The sequence below is a fragment of the Schistocerca cancellata genome, chromosome 5, assembly GCF_023864275.1.
Source record: "Schistocerca cancellata isolate TAMUIC-IGC-003103 chromosome 5, iqSchCanc2.1, whole genome shotgun sequence".
NCBI classification, from domain to species: Eukaryota; Metazoa; Arthropoda; class Insecta; order Orthoptera; family Acrididae; genus Schistocerca; species Schistocerca cancellata.
This window is the reverse complement of record NC_064630.1, coordinates 316,727,055-316,744,868: the sequence shown is the minus strand read 5'-3', so window position 1 is coordinate 316,744,868 and position 17,814 is coordinate 316,727,055. Positions and strand designations below refer to the sequence as shown.

The 17,814-nt window shown below is 39.9% G+C and overlaps 1 protein-coding gene across 1 annotated transcript in view; it reads left to right on the top strand.

Moving 5' to 3' along the window:
• Nucleotides 1–17,814, top strand: part of LOC126188004 (LITAF domain-containing protein) — a 67,170-nt gene that overhangs the window by 27,896 nt on the left and 21,460 nt on the right. The window contains exon 3 of the mRNA XM_049929421.1: nt 1,850–2,006. Coding sequence (XP_049785378.1) covers nt 1,850–2,006 — 157 coding nt within the window. The remainder of the gene's footprint in view (nt 1–1,849; nt 2,007–17,814) is intronic.

The window sequence follows — 17,814 nt, the reverse complement described above, 5'->3', positions numbered from 1 at the left end:
CTCATCGCAAGCACTTTAAAGGCCCATTTCTTTCAGACAACTAGACACTTTGAAAACATTGACTAGTGAGTTACTTTTTGACACTGGGCATTAATTCACCTCCATGCAGCAACCATATAAAATTTATTCCATGTGCCAGATGCCCGTATACTGTACTGTTACTTGCACAGATGCATGGTCTTGTGTCGATTCGGCTGAATAAGATCCAACCTTGTCAAACAGGTAAACACCAATGAGCTTTTAGCCAAATGCTCCTTGGCTGTTGCCGTGTTTTTGCTGGCCTCATCCTTATGTAACTGTAGTACCAGTACTATCTAAAGCCACTTGATTTGGCTGGAAGCCTTAGAAGATTTGAAACTGTTCCTATTTAGATAAGAGAGAGACTAATGTTGACATCATAAACAGTTTTAACAATAGTGTTATTTTTTCATTTTTGGCTGGACAAAAGAATAATGTAACCTATGAACCAATAGTGATTGGCTGGACATGTGGCACAGATTTAAGAAAGTAAAGTGGAGGCATAAATGCTGTAGAATGCCATTTTATTAATCTTAAAAGTAGCATACCATACAAATGCCCAGCCCTGCAGCATGTTGTGGTCGCCCAGCAAGATCAGTCAGCAGACTGCTGCACAAATCACAATGAGATGCCTCAGTAAACACACGTCTTGAAGTGGCTGCTGCCAGAACGAATACCGAGGGTCGGCGGGAGGGACAAATGAAAAAATCGTAGCTAAAAACATGCCTACACCACCACAATTTCTCTCAAAACTATCCACAACTAATAGCGCTAAAACCATATTACTGCATGAGTGGCATTAATTAAGACAGGCCTGATACAGAGCAAACAAGAAAAGGAAAACAAGCAATGTAAAATGCAATTGTCATGAAATTAAAGTAATACAAATGCATAATAAAATTTTCAAGAAATAAAATTATAAAACAATAGTATAAAATATGAGGCCAAACCAACAAACCTCATATTAAACTTAATGATGGAAGATGTCAGTGTACAAAGTACTTCACATTAAGAATACAATTTCTTTGCTTTTACTCCTGCCCTACATCCTGAAGCCCAGGCCGTGTGTACAATTTTATTCAAATAAAAGATTCATAAAGTACAACTGTAGTGGATTTAGTATGTCCCTCAAAGTGTATACTAGTCCAGGTTGTGGTTTGTAATTAATGAAGACAGAATTTTATTGCTCTCTCAACAAAAATACTGCTTGTACTTCCACCACAACTTGCAAGAATATCTTATACTGTCTGTGACTAATGAGTGAGCTGATGTTAATATCAAATGTCCAGCCAAACATTATAGGTAATAATTGATGTGGGAACAGATATACAAATGTAAATTTAATATTTACTTTCTGAATTACTAGTCTGGCAAATTTTTTTTATTTCAGTCCATAAGAAATGTGTAGCTCTGATAAATTGGTTTTCATTTCTTTGTGCTTACTAGAATTGGTCCTATTTTACTGACAATGTAGGAAAAGGCAGATTACTACTTACTGTAAAGAAGACATGTCAAGTTGTAGATAGGCACGTTTAAAAGACACTCACATACAGGTTTTTTTACCAGTAAAAGAGACACACAAACAACATTTGTACACCTCATGTGCACATGACTGCCAGCTCCAGCATCTCGGGCCGGAAATTGTGCCTGTCTGCAACTCGATGTGTCTTCTTTATGGCAAGCAGCAATCCTTGTTGATATTTCTACTCGCCGCTTCCATTGATTCATATTTTATCAACATATTCTGTGTACAATACAATAGTCATTTCGTGTTTTCAAGTTAGATTTTGTTTATGCAAAGCTGATAAATCCATTTTATTGCATGCTGTAGTATCGGGAGGGCCAACAATTGTCACAACAGTGGTTCCTGTGGGCCCACAGCCAACTCACATGATTTGTCCATATTGCCATGCTGAGGTTGACACTGCTACAAAGACAGAACCAGGATTAATTGCATATATTTCTGGTGTTGTTATTGCTCTTCTTGGGTGAGTATAAACAGTAAAAATGTTATTTACAATCTTGCTTCAATGCAATTAAAATGTGGTTATTCATTACCATTAGCAGATCATCTGTATATAAACTTTTCTCAGCAGAGACTGTACTTATTGCAGAATCTGACACTTTGTTTGTAGGTCTTACTAATTAATCATAATTAGGATGTTGTAGTTTAGACTCTGTTGGAAATAATGAATTGGAATTCACACCTCTACTAGAAAACCACCTTCGAACCATTGCTCAGGCTGTTGGTATGGACCTTTTCATTCTTTTCTCTGTGCTTTCATAGTTAGTAATAGTTTTTGTGTGCTGTTACTTCTATGTTAAAGTAATTTTTTTTCCTTTGGTTTCAAAGAAAGGCAGGTGTTCAAATAAAATAAAGATTCAAAAACAACAGGTTATGGACCCAGTCCACCCACTGAACGAGTATTACACAAAACTGCTGTTTATTTGAAGCAAGGAAAATTAAGAATGTATCCATTAAATCAAAAAAGTCCATCTCAATACAATACACATTTACTGAACCCAAACATGAGTTCCAAAAACTAAAAGCAAGAGAAAATTACAAAATGCCACAGTTGGCTTGAGTTATCTGCAGCTATGAATACTGGGCAAGATCACAGTTGAGATTAAAACATGTACTGAAAGGGCTAAAATAATCTTGTCAGTTGACCCTTCTATTTATGTGTCTCTACAGAACACTATGACTGTGAAAGAAACATAGGAGAAATTAAAACAAATCTACGATGACTAAGAACTTCAGTGAATAGTCTCCTGAGAACAGTCTTAACATCTAGATTGGAGAACTGTTGATCTGTGTAAGAATGTGTGTCAAGAATCATTTGAAACAAATTGAATGATCTTAATATGAAAGTGAAAGGCCAAGTGGGTAGTATGTACACTACTGGCCATTAAAATTGCTACACCAAGAAGAAATGCAGATGATAAATGGGTATTCATTGGACACATATATTATACTAGAACTTACCTGTGATTACATTTTCATGCAGTTTGGGTGCATAGATCCTGAGAAATCAGTACCCAGAACAACTACCTCTGGCCATAAATAATGGCCTTGATACGCCTGGGCATTGAGTCAAACAGAGCTTCGATGGCGTGTACAGGTACAGCTGCCCATGCAGCTTCAAACCGGTACCACAGTTCATCAAGAGTAGTGACTGGTGTATTGTCACGAGCCAGTTGCTCGGCCACCATTGAGCAGATGTTTTCAATTGGTGAGAGATCTGGAGAACGTGCTGGCCAGGACAGCAGTCGAACATTTTCTGTGTTCAGAAAGGCCGTAGAGGACCTGCAACATGCGGTTGTGCATTATTCTGCTGAAATGTAGGGTTTCGCAGGGATCGAATGAAGGGTAGAGCGATGGGTCGTAACACATCTGAAATGTAATGTCCACTGTTCAAAGTACCGTTAATGTGAACAAGAGATAACAGACGTGTAACCAGTGGCACTCCATACCATCACGCCGGGTGATACGCCAGTATGGCAATGACGAATACGTGCTTCCAATGTGCGTTCACCGCGATGTCGCCAAACACGGATGTGACCATCATGATGCTGTGAACAGAACCTGGTTTCATCCGAAAAAATAATGTTTTGCCATTCGTGCACCCAGCTTCGTCGTTGAGTACACCATCGCAGGCGTTCCTGTCTGTGATGCAGCGTCAAGGGTAACTGCAGCCATGGTCTCTGAGCTGATAGTCCATGCTGCTGCAAACACCATAGAACTGTTTGTGCAGATGGTTGTTGTCTTGCAAATGTCCCCCTCTCTCGATTCAGGGATCGAGATGTGGCTGCACAATCCGTTAAAGCCATGTGTATAAGGTGCCTATCATCTCGACTGTTAGTGATACGAGGCTGTTGGGATCCACCACGGTGTTCTGTATTACCCTCCTGAACCCACAGATTCCATGCTCTGCTATTGGAAACGTGACGGTATGCATTTCTCCTCCTTACACGAAGCATATCAACAACGTTTCACCAGGCAACGCCAGTCAACTGCTGTTTGTGTATGGGAAATTGGTTGGAAACTTTCCACATGTCAGCACGTTGTAGGTGTCGCCACCGGCGCCAACCTTGTGTGAATGCTCTGAAAAAGCTAATCATTTGCATATCACAGCCTCTTCTTCCTTTCAGTCAAATTTCGCGTCTGTAGTATGTCATCTTTGTGGTGTAGCACTTTTAATGGCCAGTAGTGTATATTACAAGCAGACCAGCCTAACGAGTAAACACCAGTGATAAGGGGTTTAGAATCTCCAACATGCCAATATTGGGAAATTCCATTAAAAACAAAGTACTACAGGAAGGAAAGAATGAGGTGTGCAGGAATTCAAGTCTTAATGGCTCAGCTGTTCAAGCAAATGAAAAGCACAGTTGCAATTACGCACACTACATTCCCAGCAGTCCTAGCCTTTAAAACTCAACAAATATGTGCTCGTAGCGAAGAATTAACACAGTAAAAACAAGACAGTTGGAAAATATTGATTATAGATACTGCCACATTCATGAAACAGAGAGGAAATTGATAGTCAGAACATCATTAATCAGTGGAATGTGGAAACTGGATCAACAAAGTCATCACTATGTTGAACCAAAGTGTGCATCCCTGTCTAACAGTGAAACCTATGGCATAGAAGATTAGTCCCTCTACAATCAGATGTGGTGGAATAATTATGAAAAAGTTTGGTGAGTGGCCTCAGATATGTAGATCGATTGATAGTGTGCATTATATCTTTGACTGCAAACTAGGTTTTCCTTCACACAGCCCACTTCTAAATCTAAATGGATTTTGGGGTTAGTACTTCTTTATTTGTGCAGTTAAACGCAAACCTTATCAATTGAGGAGCTAAATATTTTCTAGCACTAATTATTTTCTGACAGTTTTTTCTTTTGTTTTGTTTTGTTTTGCATTGTCAGCAGTAAATACCAAGTATTCAAGATTATTCACAATTTTTGAAGGTTTGTAGAGAATCAGACAAGTGAAAGATGTTATTTCTTATGAAATGATAATGAAAGAAGTATGTAAACAAGAGACTCAAAGAAATTCTTAAAGTACGAAAGAATTAAACATCAAACCATGATTATCCACACTCTGGAACAAAATGATGTAGCAGAGAGACTCAATAGATCAGTCATGGAAAAAGTGAGATGATGATGTTGGACGCGAAATTACCTATGAAATTTTGGGGAGAAGCTGTCTCCACCACAGTTTATCTTACTACCCGTTAACCTAAGATTTAAGGTAAGCAGCCTGGACCCAAAATGTAAAAAAGATTGCCAGGCTTTTGGGAAATTCCATGGTTTGGCAAATCTGTCCGATGTGCCAATCGTGCACGACTTACAGAATATTAGTACATGCCTAAGAGCCAACTCACTTACAACCTCATGTAATAATTGTTAGAAATACTTCAAAAGATTTATCATCTATCTATACAGTATAATATAAATCAGTACCATTTATCTCCAATTCTTGAGTACATTAACAATTCACATAATTAGCGCTCTTCCAAAAAGGTACAACACAAGTCAGTAATATTGAAGGATGTGATATCATTTGAAACATACAGGTACTTGCATTGGAACCTCACATCTGTTTTTTATTTTCCATGCAAACTCTACATAGTCTTGATTTTGATGCTGTTGGGTCAATGTTGTTGTTGTGGTCTTCAGTCCTGAGACTGGTTTGATGCAGCTCTCCATGCTACTCTATACTGTGCAAGCTCCCAGTACCTACTGCAACCTACATCCTTCTGAATCTGCTTAGTGTATTCATCTCTTGGCCTCCCTCTATGATTTTTACCCTCCGTACTGCCCTCCAATACTAAATTGGTGATCCCTTGATGCCTCAGAACCTGTCCTACCAACCGATCCCTTCCTCTAGTCAAGTTGTGCAACAAACTCTTCTTCTCCCCAATTCTGTTCAATACCTCCTCATTAGTTATGTGATCTACCGATCTAATCTTCAGCATTCTTCTGTAGCACCACTTTTCGAAAGCTTCTATTCTCTTCTTGTCTAAACTATTTATCATCCACATTTAACTTCCATACATGGCTACACTCCATACAAATACTTTCAGATAAGACTTCCTGACACTTAAATCTATACTTCTTCAGAAACGCTTTCCTTGCCATTTCCAGTCTACATTTTATATCCTCTCTACTTCGACCATCATTAGTTATTTTGCTCCCCAAATAGCAAAATTCCTTTACTACGTTAAGTGTCTCATTTCCTAATCTAATTCCCTCAGCATCACCCAATTTAATTTGACTACATTCCATTATTCTCGTTTTGCTTTTGTTGATGTTCATCTTATATCCCCTTTTCAAGACACTGTCCATCCCGTTCAGCTGCTCTTCCAGGTCCTTTGCTGTCTGTGACAGAATCACAATGTCATCTGTGAACCCCAAAGTTTTTATTTCTTCTCCATGGATTTTAATACCTACTCCAAATTTTTCTTTCGTTTTCTTTACTGCTTGCTCAATATACAGATTGTATAAAATCGGGGTGAGGCTACAACCCTGTCTCACTCCCTTCCCAACCACTACTTCCCTTTCATGTCCCTTGACTCTTATAACTGCCATCTGGTTTCTGTGCAAATTGTAAATAGCCTTTTGCTCCCTGTAGTTTACTCCTTCCACCTTCAGAATTTGAAAGAGAGTATTCCAGTCAACATTGTCAAAAGCTTTCTCTAAGTCTACAAATACTAGAAACTTAGGTTTACCTTTCCTTGATCTATTTTTTAAGCTAAGTCGTAGGGTCAGTATTGCCTCATGTGTTCCAACATTCCTACGGAATCCAAACTGATCTTCCCCGAGTTCGGCTTCTACCAGTTTTTCCATTCGTCTGTAAAGAATTCACATTACTATTTTCCAGCTGTGACTCATTAAACTGATAGTTCAGTAATTTTCACATCTGTCAACACCTGCTTTCTTTGGGATTGGAATTATTATGTTCTCCTTGAAGTCTGAGGGTATTTCGCTGTCTCATACATCTTGCTTACCAGATGGTAGAGTTTTGTTAGGTCTGGCTCTCCTAAGGCTGTCAGTAGTTGTAATGGAATGTTATCTACTCCCGGGGCCTTGTTTCGACTCGGGTCTTTCAGTGATCTGTCAAACTCTTCACACAATATCATATCTCCCATTTCATTTTCATCTACATCCTCTTCAATTTCCATAATATTGTCCTCAAGAACATCACCCCTGTATAGACCCTCTATATACTCCTTCCACCTTTCTGCTTTCCCTTCTTTGCTTAGAGCTGGGTTTCCATCTGAGATCTTGATATTCATGCAAGTGGTTCTCTTTTCTCCGAAGGTCTCTCTAATTTTCCTGTAGGCAGTATCTATCTTAGCTCTAGTGAGATACGCCTCTACATCCTCACATTTGTCCTCTAGCCATCCCTGCTTAGCCATTTTGCACTTCCTGTCAACCTCATGTTTGAGATGTTTGTATTCCTTTTGCCTGCTTCATTTACTGCAGAGCTTCACAACATATGTGCTCGCGGAGCAAGCTGTGAGCAGCAAGGCGCGAGCACGGAGCAGCGTGAGCATGCTACCCCCACTACCGGACCAGAGCGGAGAGTGGGGAGAGTCACGTGGGGCACACAACAGCTGCCACCAGTCAATGTAAATCCGCGGCCACCTGCAGGGATATCACTCATGAATTATTACCGTGACAAATGAAACATATAAAGGAGAATGTACACGTGCCACATAATTTTATTAGCTTAGTGTATGCCTCTACATTCGTATTAATGTGTGAACTGTTACACAATAAAAGGTGTCACTGAAGTGTGGTATTCTCGGTTATCTTGTACTTTTTGCCCTTTACAATTGCGTCTATGTTCGGAGTAATTGTTCTTGTGCATTGTAGGCGCAGCGTGCAGTTTAAATTTCGACCAGACAATGCGTTTCTCAGGCGCGTCTCGTTACATTTCATTGCAGAGAACAGTTGTTCACAAACATATGTGGAACCGAACATTGATATTATTGTAGCAGGCAGTTTGTGCAAATGAGGAAATCTATCCTGAGGGAAGCGTCTGTAAAATTCCAAAATGTTTTTCTTGTTCTGAAATTTGTCTCTGTATTCTCTCACACTACAGGTCAATAATTTCTAGTTGCAGCTCAGGACGAATCTCTTCAATATTCCCTGAATATGGAGAGGTGAACAGATCAGAATCACTGTCTAGTGCTGTCAGATCTTGAAAGCGTTGATCAAATTCTTCCTTAATGGCAACTAAACTATGTGAATAAAGTTCTGTTTTTGTGAACATCTTGCATGGATGATAATTTAGGAAAATGAGCTAGATTTCCTGTTTCCAGCTGACTCACCCAAAGTGTCAATTTTGATTTTAAAAGCTCGTATTCGATCTATGAAATGAATAATTATCAGATCTTTACCTTGTAGGGAAATGTTTAAAGCATTCAGATGGCTAGTTAAATCTGCTAAGAACACGAGATCACATTTCCATGAAGGCTCTTTCAATTCAGGAACACACATGTTATTTATTTCCATGAACATATTTATCTCATCTAATAGGCAAAAAAATCGATTTAATGATTCGCCCCGACTAAGCCAGCGGACCTCGCTGTAATAAGGCAGGCTTTCTACATCCTCAAGAAAGCTTTTAAATTGCCTGTGTTGTAGCCCATGCTTCCTTACATTTTTTAGAGTGATACTCTTTGCACATAAGTTTTCCTGGTGGATCACACGGTGAACGCCCCTTATTTCATTCGGCACAGTCAGTTTTTGTATTTTCTCCTTCAACAGCGCAACAAAACCTGATTTTTTTTCCATGTCATTGCTGGTGCACCGTCTGTACACACTGAAACTAAAGAATTCCACGAAAATCCTATATTTTCAACACTTTCTTCAGCACTGCTTAAAATATCACCTCCGGTTGTAGTGTTCTTCATGGCTATTACATCGAGGAGCTCCTCCCTCACCTGAAGATCTCTATTAACACCTCTAATAAGTATGCCAAGCTGCGCTGTTCCAGTGATATCAACACTTTCGTCCAGAGCTAGAGAATATGCCATAAAATCTTTACAGATATTTGCAAGCTGGCTCTGGACGTCGTCTGCCATGTCCTGTATGCGACACATAATGGTCATGTCAGATAATGGCACAATCCGAAACTGTTCAACTTGAGATGGACACAAATGTTCCGCTGCAACTACCAAACATCTTTTATTAAATCGCCATCAGTGAAGGGGCGCAGGGATTTTGCTAAAAACAAAGCAATTTTGTAGCTCACTCTGCGAGCTGCCTTAGTTGATTTTTCTTCGTCATCCAGATCTTCTTCGGATAGCTTCCTTTTAAGTTTAATAACTTCCTGTGCACGATCTGGTCCATCAGATTTTCCACTTCCGTAGTCTTTCACGTGGTACGACATATAATGTCACTGCAAATTAAATTTCCTAAAAGAATTCAGCGTTTTGTGACATACTAAACATTTTGCAACACCATCTTTTTCTGTAAACAAATACAATTCCTCCCAATGGGGGTTGAACTGCGAAAGCATGTTTGGGGTTACACAACGGCGACTTGACATGACTCTTAACCAGCGAAGTGACTGTTAGAGCTGATCGTAGTACTTTTAACGTTACACAGTTGGCGCAAATTCAATAGGCACGCTGCGGTCCTATTCATACGTGCACGCGCATTTCCCCTCCCTCCCTACTCTGCGACCTTGCACCTGCTCGCGAGCACGTGCCTGAGCAGACGCGAGTACTCACGCTCAAAACCGGCCAGTTGTTAAGCCCTGATTTACTGCATTTTTATATTTTCTCCTTTCACCAATGAAATTCAATATTTCTTCTGTTACCCAAGGGTTTCTAATAGCCCCCATTTTTTTACCTACTTGATCCTCTGCTCCCTTCTCTACTTCAGCCCTCAAAGCTACCCATTCTTCTTCTACTTATTTCATTCCCCAATTCCTGTCAATTGTTCCCGTATGCTCTCCCTGAAACTCTGTACGACATCTGGTTTATTCAATTTATCCAGGTCCCATCTCCTTAAATTCCCACCTGTTTGCAGTTTCTTCAGTTTTAATCTACAGTTCATAACCAATAGATTGTGGTCAGAGTCCATATCTGCCCCTGGAAATGTCTTACAATTTAAAATCTGTTTCTTAAGTCTCTGTCTTACCATTATATAATCAATCTGATACCTTCTAGTATCTCCAGGATTCTTCCATGTATACAACCTTCTTTCATGATTCTTGAAGCAAGTGTTAGCTATGATTAAGTTATGCTCTGTGCAAAATTCTACCACGTGGCTTCCTCTTTCATTTCTTACCCCCAATCCATACTCACCTTCTACATTTCCTATTCTCCTTTTTCCTACTATCGAATTCGTCACCTATGGCTATTAAATTTTCGTCTCCCTTCACTACCTAAATAATTTCTTTTATCTCCTCATACATTTCATCAATTTCTTCGGCACCTGCAGTGCTAGTTGGCATATAAACTTGTACTATTGTGGTAGGTGTGGGCTTCGTATCTATCTTGGCCTCAATAATGCATTCACTATGCTGTTTGTAGTAGCTTACCTGCATTCCTATTTTTTTTATTCATTATTAAACCTACTCCTGCATTACCCTTATTTGATTTTGTATTTATAACCCTGTATTCACCTGACCAAAAGTCTTGTTCCTCCTGCCACTGAACTTCACTAATTCCCACTATATCTAACTTTATCCTATCCATTTCCCTTTCTAAATTTTCTAACCTACTTGTTCAATTAAGGGATCTGACATTCCATGCTCCGATCCGTAGAATGCTAGTTTTCTTTCTCCTGATAACAACATACTCCTGAGCAGTCCGTGCCTGGAGATATGAATGGGGGGCTATTTTACCTCCGGAATATTTTACCCAAGAGGACACCATCATCATTTAACCAAACAGTAAAGCTTCATGCCCTCAGGGAAAAATGAAAATGGGCCCAGTGTTTCATGTGCAGTCTCTCTTATAAATCTCTGTATGAAACTCGTCCTCATCATTAATTATTTGTTTTTGGTACATTCTTCAGTAGTGGAAGAGTCATTTCAATCCTATAATCACTGTAACTCTGCTTTTTCCAATTATTTATTTGGTTGCACAAAAGGTACAAATCGAGAAGACCAGTATAGCAAATTGATAAAAGAAAATTTTTTGATGCCCTTTCATAAATTTTCTCATGATTGGTCTTCCCGATCAGTTCCACTCATTTCCTTGTTGTACGCAATAACACAACTCAGTTTTGAAGTATTACTGGACCCTTGTGTGTTCATTTCTACTGTTTTGTGTTTTGTCATCATAATATGAACAGCTTGCTTACCTTTCCATTTTACAGCGAATATTCAATTTCTGCTCATAATTCAGTATTCCCCTCCTCTTTAACCTTACTTTACAAAAAATTCTTTCCGCAAATTCTTTCTATTCGCGAGCCAATGACATTTGTTTTACAACTGTGCAATATTGCTATAAATAACTGTGGTCAAGAGTACCAAAGGTATAAATTGTGTCCTCAGTATAATACTGACAATGATAGCTTTTTGTGCAACACTTTAAGATGAGATGCTATCATCACATTTTATCATATTGTGGTCTGCATGTATTTTAGAGTCGTAGCAATAACCTGAATGTGACTCTCATAATTTGTAAAATTTAATATTGAATCATGCCCATTTTTATGGACTGAATTGTTTGTAAGGTATGCATCCTTTAAATTGTGTGAGCGATTCATCGATAATGGTGTCCCTTCTCATTATATTCAGTTATTTAAATGTTTGAATCGTATACTTGATCACAGATCTTATTTTGCTCAATTTGTCCGTATTGGTGGCCAGATCATCATTTCCAAAGAGCAAACATTTTATAATTTGTGGCCATTGTTCTAAAAATTGGTGTTTCTGTAACACCCTTCTTCGACCAATTCAGTGGAGTTCATATTTCTTTCCAAATCCAGGGCTCTGGTAGTTGATCTTTGTTGGCGGTATCATCTTCAGTAACTACGTAATTGACTGCATTTTTGTCATACAGGATGTATGATGTCACTAGTATTATTGTCAATAGCTGAAGTATCAACATAATGCTCACTGTTGTCATCAAAACACTTAGGTTTTGAAAATATTTTATGGGGCACATTCCTAATATTTGAGAACATATGTTTTGACATGGCAACACAACCAAGAATAACATGTAACTGAGGGTGATACAAAGAGATAGTAAGAATAAGAATTATCATGAGTCAAATTGTTGTACTGTGGGCCAGGCATGTGAAGTTGACCTGTAGCCCAGTCAGTGTACCACAGGCAAGGCTCATAATAATCTTGTGGCCCAAATACTGGACCACGAGTCTGATAAACAGTTGTAGGTTAACAGGTGTCCAACAAGCGCTTTGAACAAATAAGCCCAGAAGAAAATTTCTCAGGGTACAAATGCATCCTCTGACGTTAGAGATTATTCAGTAGTAAGTCATATCCCACGTTCCAAAAGCTAGTAGCCACAAATGGAACAAAACTGTGTTAAGTGCATACTTGTCAGATACTGTAAAATCCCATTCGACAAAGAATTATAAGAGCCAGGGATGTAGTCTATTTAAAAAAATCAGAAGATTAATAATAAGCCAGCTTTACTTAAATGCATCCTTTTGTTTTTGTCATTTGTAGGCAGTTTTTTGAACTGCAAAAAGCGTATGACACTACCTGATGCCATCATATCCTGTTGACACTATATGAGTGGGGCTTCAGTGCCTCCTTGCACACTTTTCTCTCAAGATACTCTGCGAACCACAGCTGAAGGGCAACAGATAGATTCCATATTTTTCGATTTTTCGAAAGCATGTGACACAGTGCCACACTGTAGATGGTTCACACAAAGGGCAGCCTTACAGAATAGGTCCCAGATGTGTAAGCAGTTCAAAGACTTTTTAAGTAATAAAACCTAGTAAACTGTCGTGGACAGCAAGTGCTCTTAGACACAAGGTGTTAACACATTTTGATGATGCCAGATACTTATAAAAGCCGAAACTCACACACATACATAACAATAGGAGTGTCTCCTCTTATCTTAGTAAAACTGCTGTTCTCATAGTCCTTCACCCTTCAAATGCACAACACATTGTACTGTTAAATAGTGTTTCTTTAATATGTGTGATGTAGCTGTACCCTGCCAAGAATGTTTTCCATTTCCCTCATCGGCTTTTGACTGTGGTGTGTTATAGTTGCAGCCTTTGGCTGGAATAATAGCTTCATTGTTTTTTTTTTAATTACTGGTAAATGGGATTTTGAATGACACTAAAACTGGATTTTAAGACTAATAAGTCTATCTATAAAGTTATTTGTTCTTTTATTTTGCTATAAAAAAGGAAGATCTTTTCTAATGTTGGTAGTTCATCTGCAAACATGTTTCACTGAAGTTTAGTACAGCCACCATATATAAAATATTTAACAGAAGCTAAAATTTGAAATATCTTCTTTAAAATGCTAGATAAGGGAAATCTAAAAATACCACAGTGCGTGGAAAGCTTGGGGTGCTATATTATTGAAACAGATTCTGGAAATATGGCATGGTATAAGCTTGAGTGGTTTTTTGTATTTGGATATTATTTAACTAAAAATCTTCTAAATTACAGAATCTTGAAAGGAACAAATTGGTCTCTTGGACTCAGCAAAATCAGCTAGAAAACTGGCTAGATGATTGGTTCTGATGACTAATTTTGACTTTTAGATTTTGCAGTTCTAAAAAACAAAAAACGTTGATGGTTGTTTATAGCATGTTAGGTTGTCTGGAACCTGCTTTGTTTTATATTGTTTATTGGACTGCAAGTTTTTGCAGCTTCTCAGGCACCATACATGCACTTTGATATTCATGCCCTGGAAACCGCTGTGAAGTTCATGACAGAGGGTACTTTCCATTGTACCACATATTTGGGTTTCTTCTTGTTACATTTGCTTATGGGGTGTGACAAAAAATGACTGATAAAATGCCTTTGTGCATGCTAAAATTAGTTTAATATTTTGTTTTTGATGTCTACAGGAGTGATACATAGGGAGCTGTAGTATATTCCTAACCTTCACTTTAATACTGGATATTGAAACTTTGTAAGTAGTCTTTTGAGGTGTAGATGACATCTGTCTTGGTGCATCTGCCATTTCAATTTTATTAGCATTTCCACGATACTGTCCCATGACTCAGACAGATCTGTAACTATTTGTGGTGCCCTTCTTTGTATACATTCAGTACCTGCTAATAGTCCTTTAGACAGGGTGTGCATAAAGTGCAGGAACACTTCCAATTATTTATTGCACAAGAACCAAACATTGTACAGATATCATAAATATTGCATTTTGAAGAGAAACTCTGAAGGTTTTCTTTTTACAAACATGCGATATGCGAACCTCGAGTGACTCAGCAGATGTCAATAAGATAATCGAATTATTGCCATATCTGTCCCAGCATAGTATCATCGACTGTGGCAGTCACTTCCTGTATTCTCTCCCGGATCTCTGCTACATCACATGGCAGAGGTGGTACATAAACAATATCTTTAATGTGGCCCCGCAGAAAAAAGTCACACGCAGTGAGATCTGGTGATCGAGGAGACCATTTCATGAAACAGCTGTCCACTTCTGTAGCACAGCTGATCCATCAACGTGGCAGCTCCGCGTTCAGATGCCCACGAACTTCATGATGAAAATGGGGTGGAGCACAATCCTGCTGAAAGATCAACAGTGTGTCCAACTGCATTTGTGGCACCAGCTATTGCTGCAAAATGTCCAATTAGGAATATCAAGTGACAGTGCTCACGGCAAAGAAGAGTGGCCCGTATAATGAAGTTGTTGTGCCAGTGGTAAATGTCCTTCCTTTTTGGTGGCTTCTTACCACACTTGGTTCTAAACATCCGTTGAACAGCTGTAGCACCCTTGTTTTTGTCAAACTCCAGCACACAGAAAGCTCGCTCCACACCTGAACTCGCCATGTTTGCGACTAGTGCTGACTATCGGCAAATTACCAAACTACGCTGTGGCGGTATACAAGGGGGGAACTTTGTTGTTGAGGTCTTCAGTCCTGAGACTGGTTTGATGCAGCTCTTCATGCTACTCTATTCTGTGCAAGCTTCTTCATCTCCCAGTACCTACTGGAACCTACATCCTTCTAATCTGCTTAGTGTATTCATCTCTTGGTCCCCCTCTATGGTTTTTACCCTCCACACTGCCGTCCAATATTAAATTGGTGATCCCTTGATGCCTCAGAACATGTCCTACCAACCGATCCCTTCTTCTATTCAAGTTGTGTCACAAATTTCTCTTCTCCCCAATTCTATTCAGTACCTCCTCATTAGTTATGTGATCTACCCATCTAATCTTCAGCATTCTCCTGTAGCACCACATTTTGAAACCTTCTATTCTATTTTTGTCTAAACTATTTAACGTCCATGTTTCACTTCCATACATGGCTACACTGCATACAAATACTTTCAGAAACGACTTCCTAAAACTTAAATCTATACTTGATGTTAACAGATTTCTCTTCTTTTGAAATGTTTTCCTTGTCATTGCCAGTCTACATTTTATATCCTCTCTACTTCGACCATGATCAGTTATTTTGATCCCCAAATAGCAAAACTCATCTACTACTTTAAGTGTCTCGTTTCCTAATCTAATTCCCTCAGCATCACCCAATTTAATTCGACTACATTCCATTATCCTTGTTTTGCATTTGTTGATGTTCATCTTATTTCCTCCTTTCAAGACACTGCCCATTCCTAACACGTAATCTACATTCAATAGCAAATTTCTCTTCTTCAGAAATACTTTATTCACCATTGCCAGTCTACATCATCTCTACTTTGTCCATCATCAGTTATTTTGCTGCCCAAATAGAAAACTCATCTATTGCTCAAGTTTAATGTTCCCTTATTTAATTACCTCAGCCATGCCTGATTTAATTCAGTTATGTTCCATTATCCTTGTTTTGTGTTTGTTGATTTTCATCTTTTATCCTTCTTTCAAGATGCTGTCCATTCCGTTAAACTGCTCTCCCAAGTCCTTTACTGTCTCTGACAGAATTACATGCCCCTGCAAGTCCGAAGGTAAGAATAAGTCTGAAGTATTCCTGCCTGTCGTAAGAGGTGACTAAAAGGAGTCTCACACGTTTAGGCTTTTATGTGATGGTCCCCTGTAGGATTTGATCTCCATTCTTCAAAATTTTTCCGAAGAGCGAGCCAAATGGGGAAGGGCGCCTTACATAAGGCATCGTGCCTTGAGATCTGTAGCCCACTTTCTCATCATATTGCAGTACTGCTCATTCTTAATCTCTTGGGCGAGGACACCTTCCTGGGTGCGGTTTCCACCATGCACCATGCACTATGCAGTGTCGCTTTCTGCGCCGTTGGTGACCATGGACTTGGTGCACCTGATATCCAGCACAGTAGCCAGTCCATTGTGGTGGGGCTGCCATGTACCCTGTTGGTTGTAGCCTCCTAACAACACAGTGATAGCTCTGCTGATGCCTGTGCTGTTAACTCCCCACGTATGCCAAGGAGTAGATGCCTGTCACCATGGGGCATCAGGACTCCCAGCAGTGGCCATTGTGCCAGTTGGCCTTTGCTGCAGCTGGGGGGTCGCCCGTGGGGAGGGCCCCTGGTCAGAGTGGGTGGCATCAGGACGGATGACATGCGATGAAGAGTACCATGTCATCACTTGCTGGTGATCAAACACCAGCAGTCTCGAAGCATTCTAAGTCTCAGTACAATGCAAGGAAGTATGACCCAAAATCATTCCCGTCGCTGGCCACAACATGGGAGCAACGCCAGGCTAAGGATGCCAGTGAACCTTATTCACCCAGGTACCTCGTATGTACAAGAACTGATAGGGAATCCTTTATTTTGATGAAGCCACAGTTTTTTGTAGAACGTTTAGAGGACAAGTTTGGGGAAGTGGAGGGCTTGTCCAAAATGCGGTGAGGGTCAGTCATGATAAAAACAGTACCCTCTGCCCAGTCACGGGCATTACTCGCTTGTGACGAGCTGGGGGATGTCTCCATTACCATAACGTTCCATAAGAGCATAAATATGGCCCAGGGTATTATATTCTACAGGGACCTTCTTTTGCAGTTTGACGACAAGCTGCACGCCAACTTAGAGTGACGAGGTGTTCATTTTGTCCGGTGCATCCATCGGGGTCCAAGGGATAATCAGGTTGCTACTGGTGCCTTCATCTTGGCCTTCGAGGGTGACACATTGCCCGAGAATGTCAAGGTGATGGTCTACCCCTGTGATGTCAAGCCCTATGTGGTGCTTTAAATGCTGGAAGTTCAGCCATATATCTTCCCGCTGTACTTCCAGCGCCACATGTCAAGATTGTGGACGTCCATCACATCCTAATACTCCATGTGCCCCGCCTTCCATCTGTGTTAAATCGCCATCTTATCAGATGATGGAAGCAGGAGTGTTGGGGGAGAGAAGTCTTGACCATTCAGTGTCATACGACACTGTCCCAAGTCTGGCAAAGGTCAAACGTGTTTTCGGGTACCAGACCCCAACAGGTGTTCCTGTGTTAACATAAATGGCGTGTTATCAACCAACGATAATGTGATTGCCGAGCATCTGCGTCCTCCAGCCTTTCGTACTGTCAAACGACGGATGGAAGGGAAAGCGATTTCATTCACTACAAGCCACAGTGAATCCTATAATACCCCGTTTACAGAGTGGGAGCTCCTCAGTGCCCTGGCACATTGCCCCGACACAGCTCCTGTGCCAGATCGGATCCAGTCAGGTCATTAAACATCTCCACGT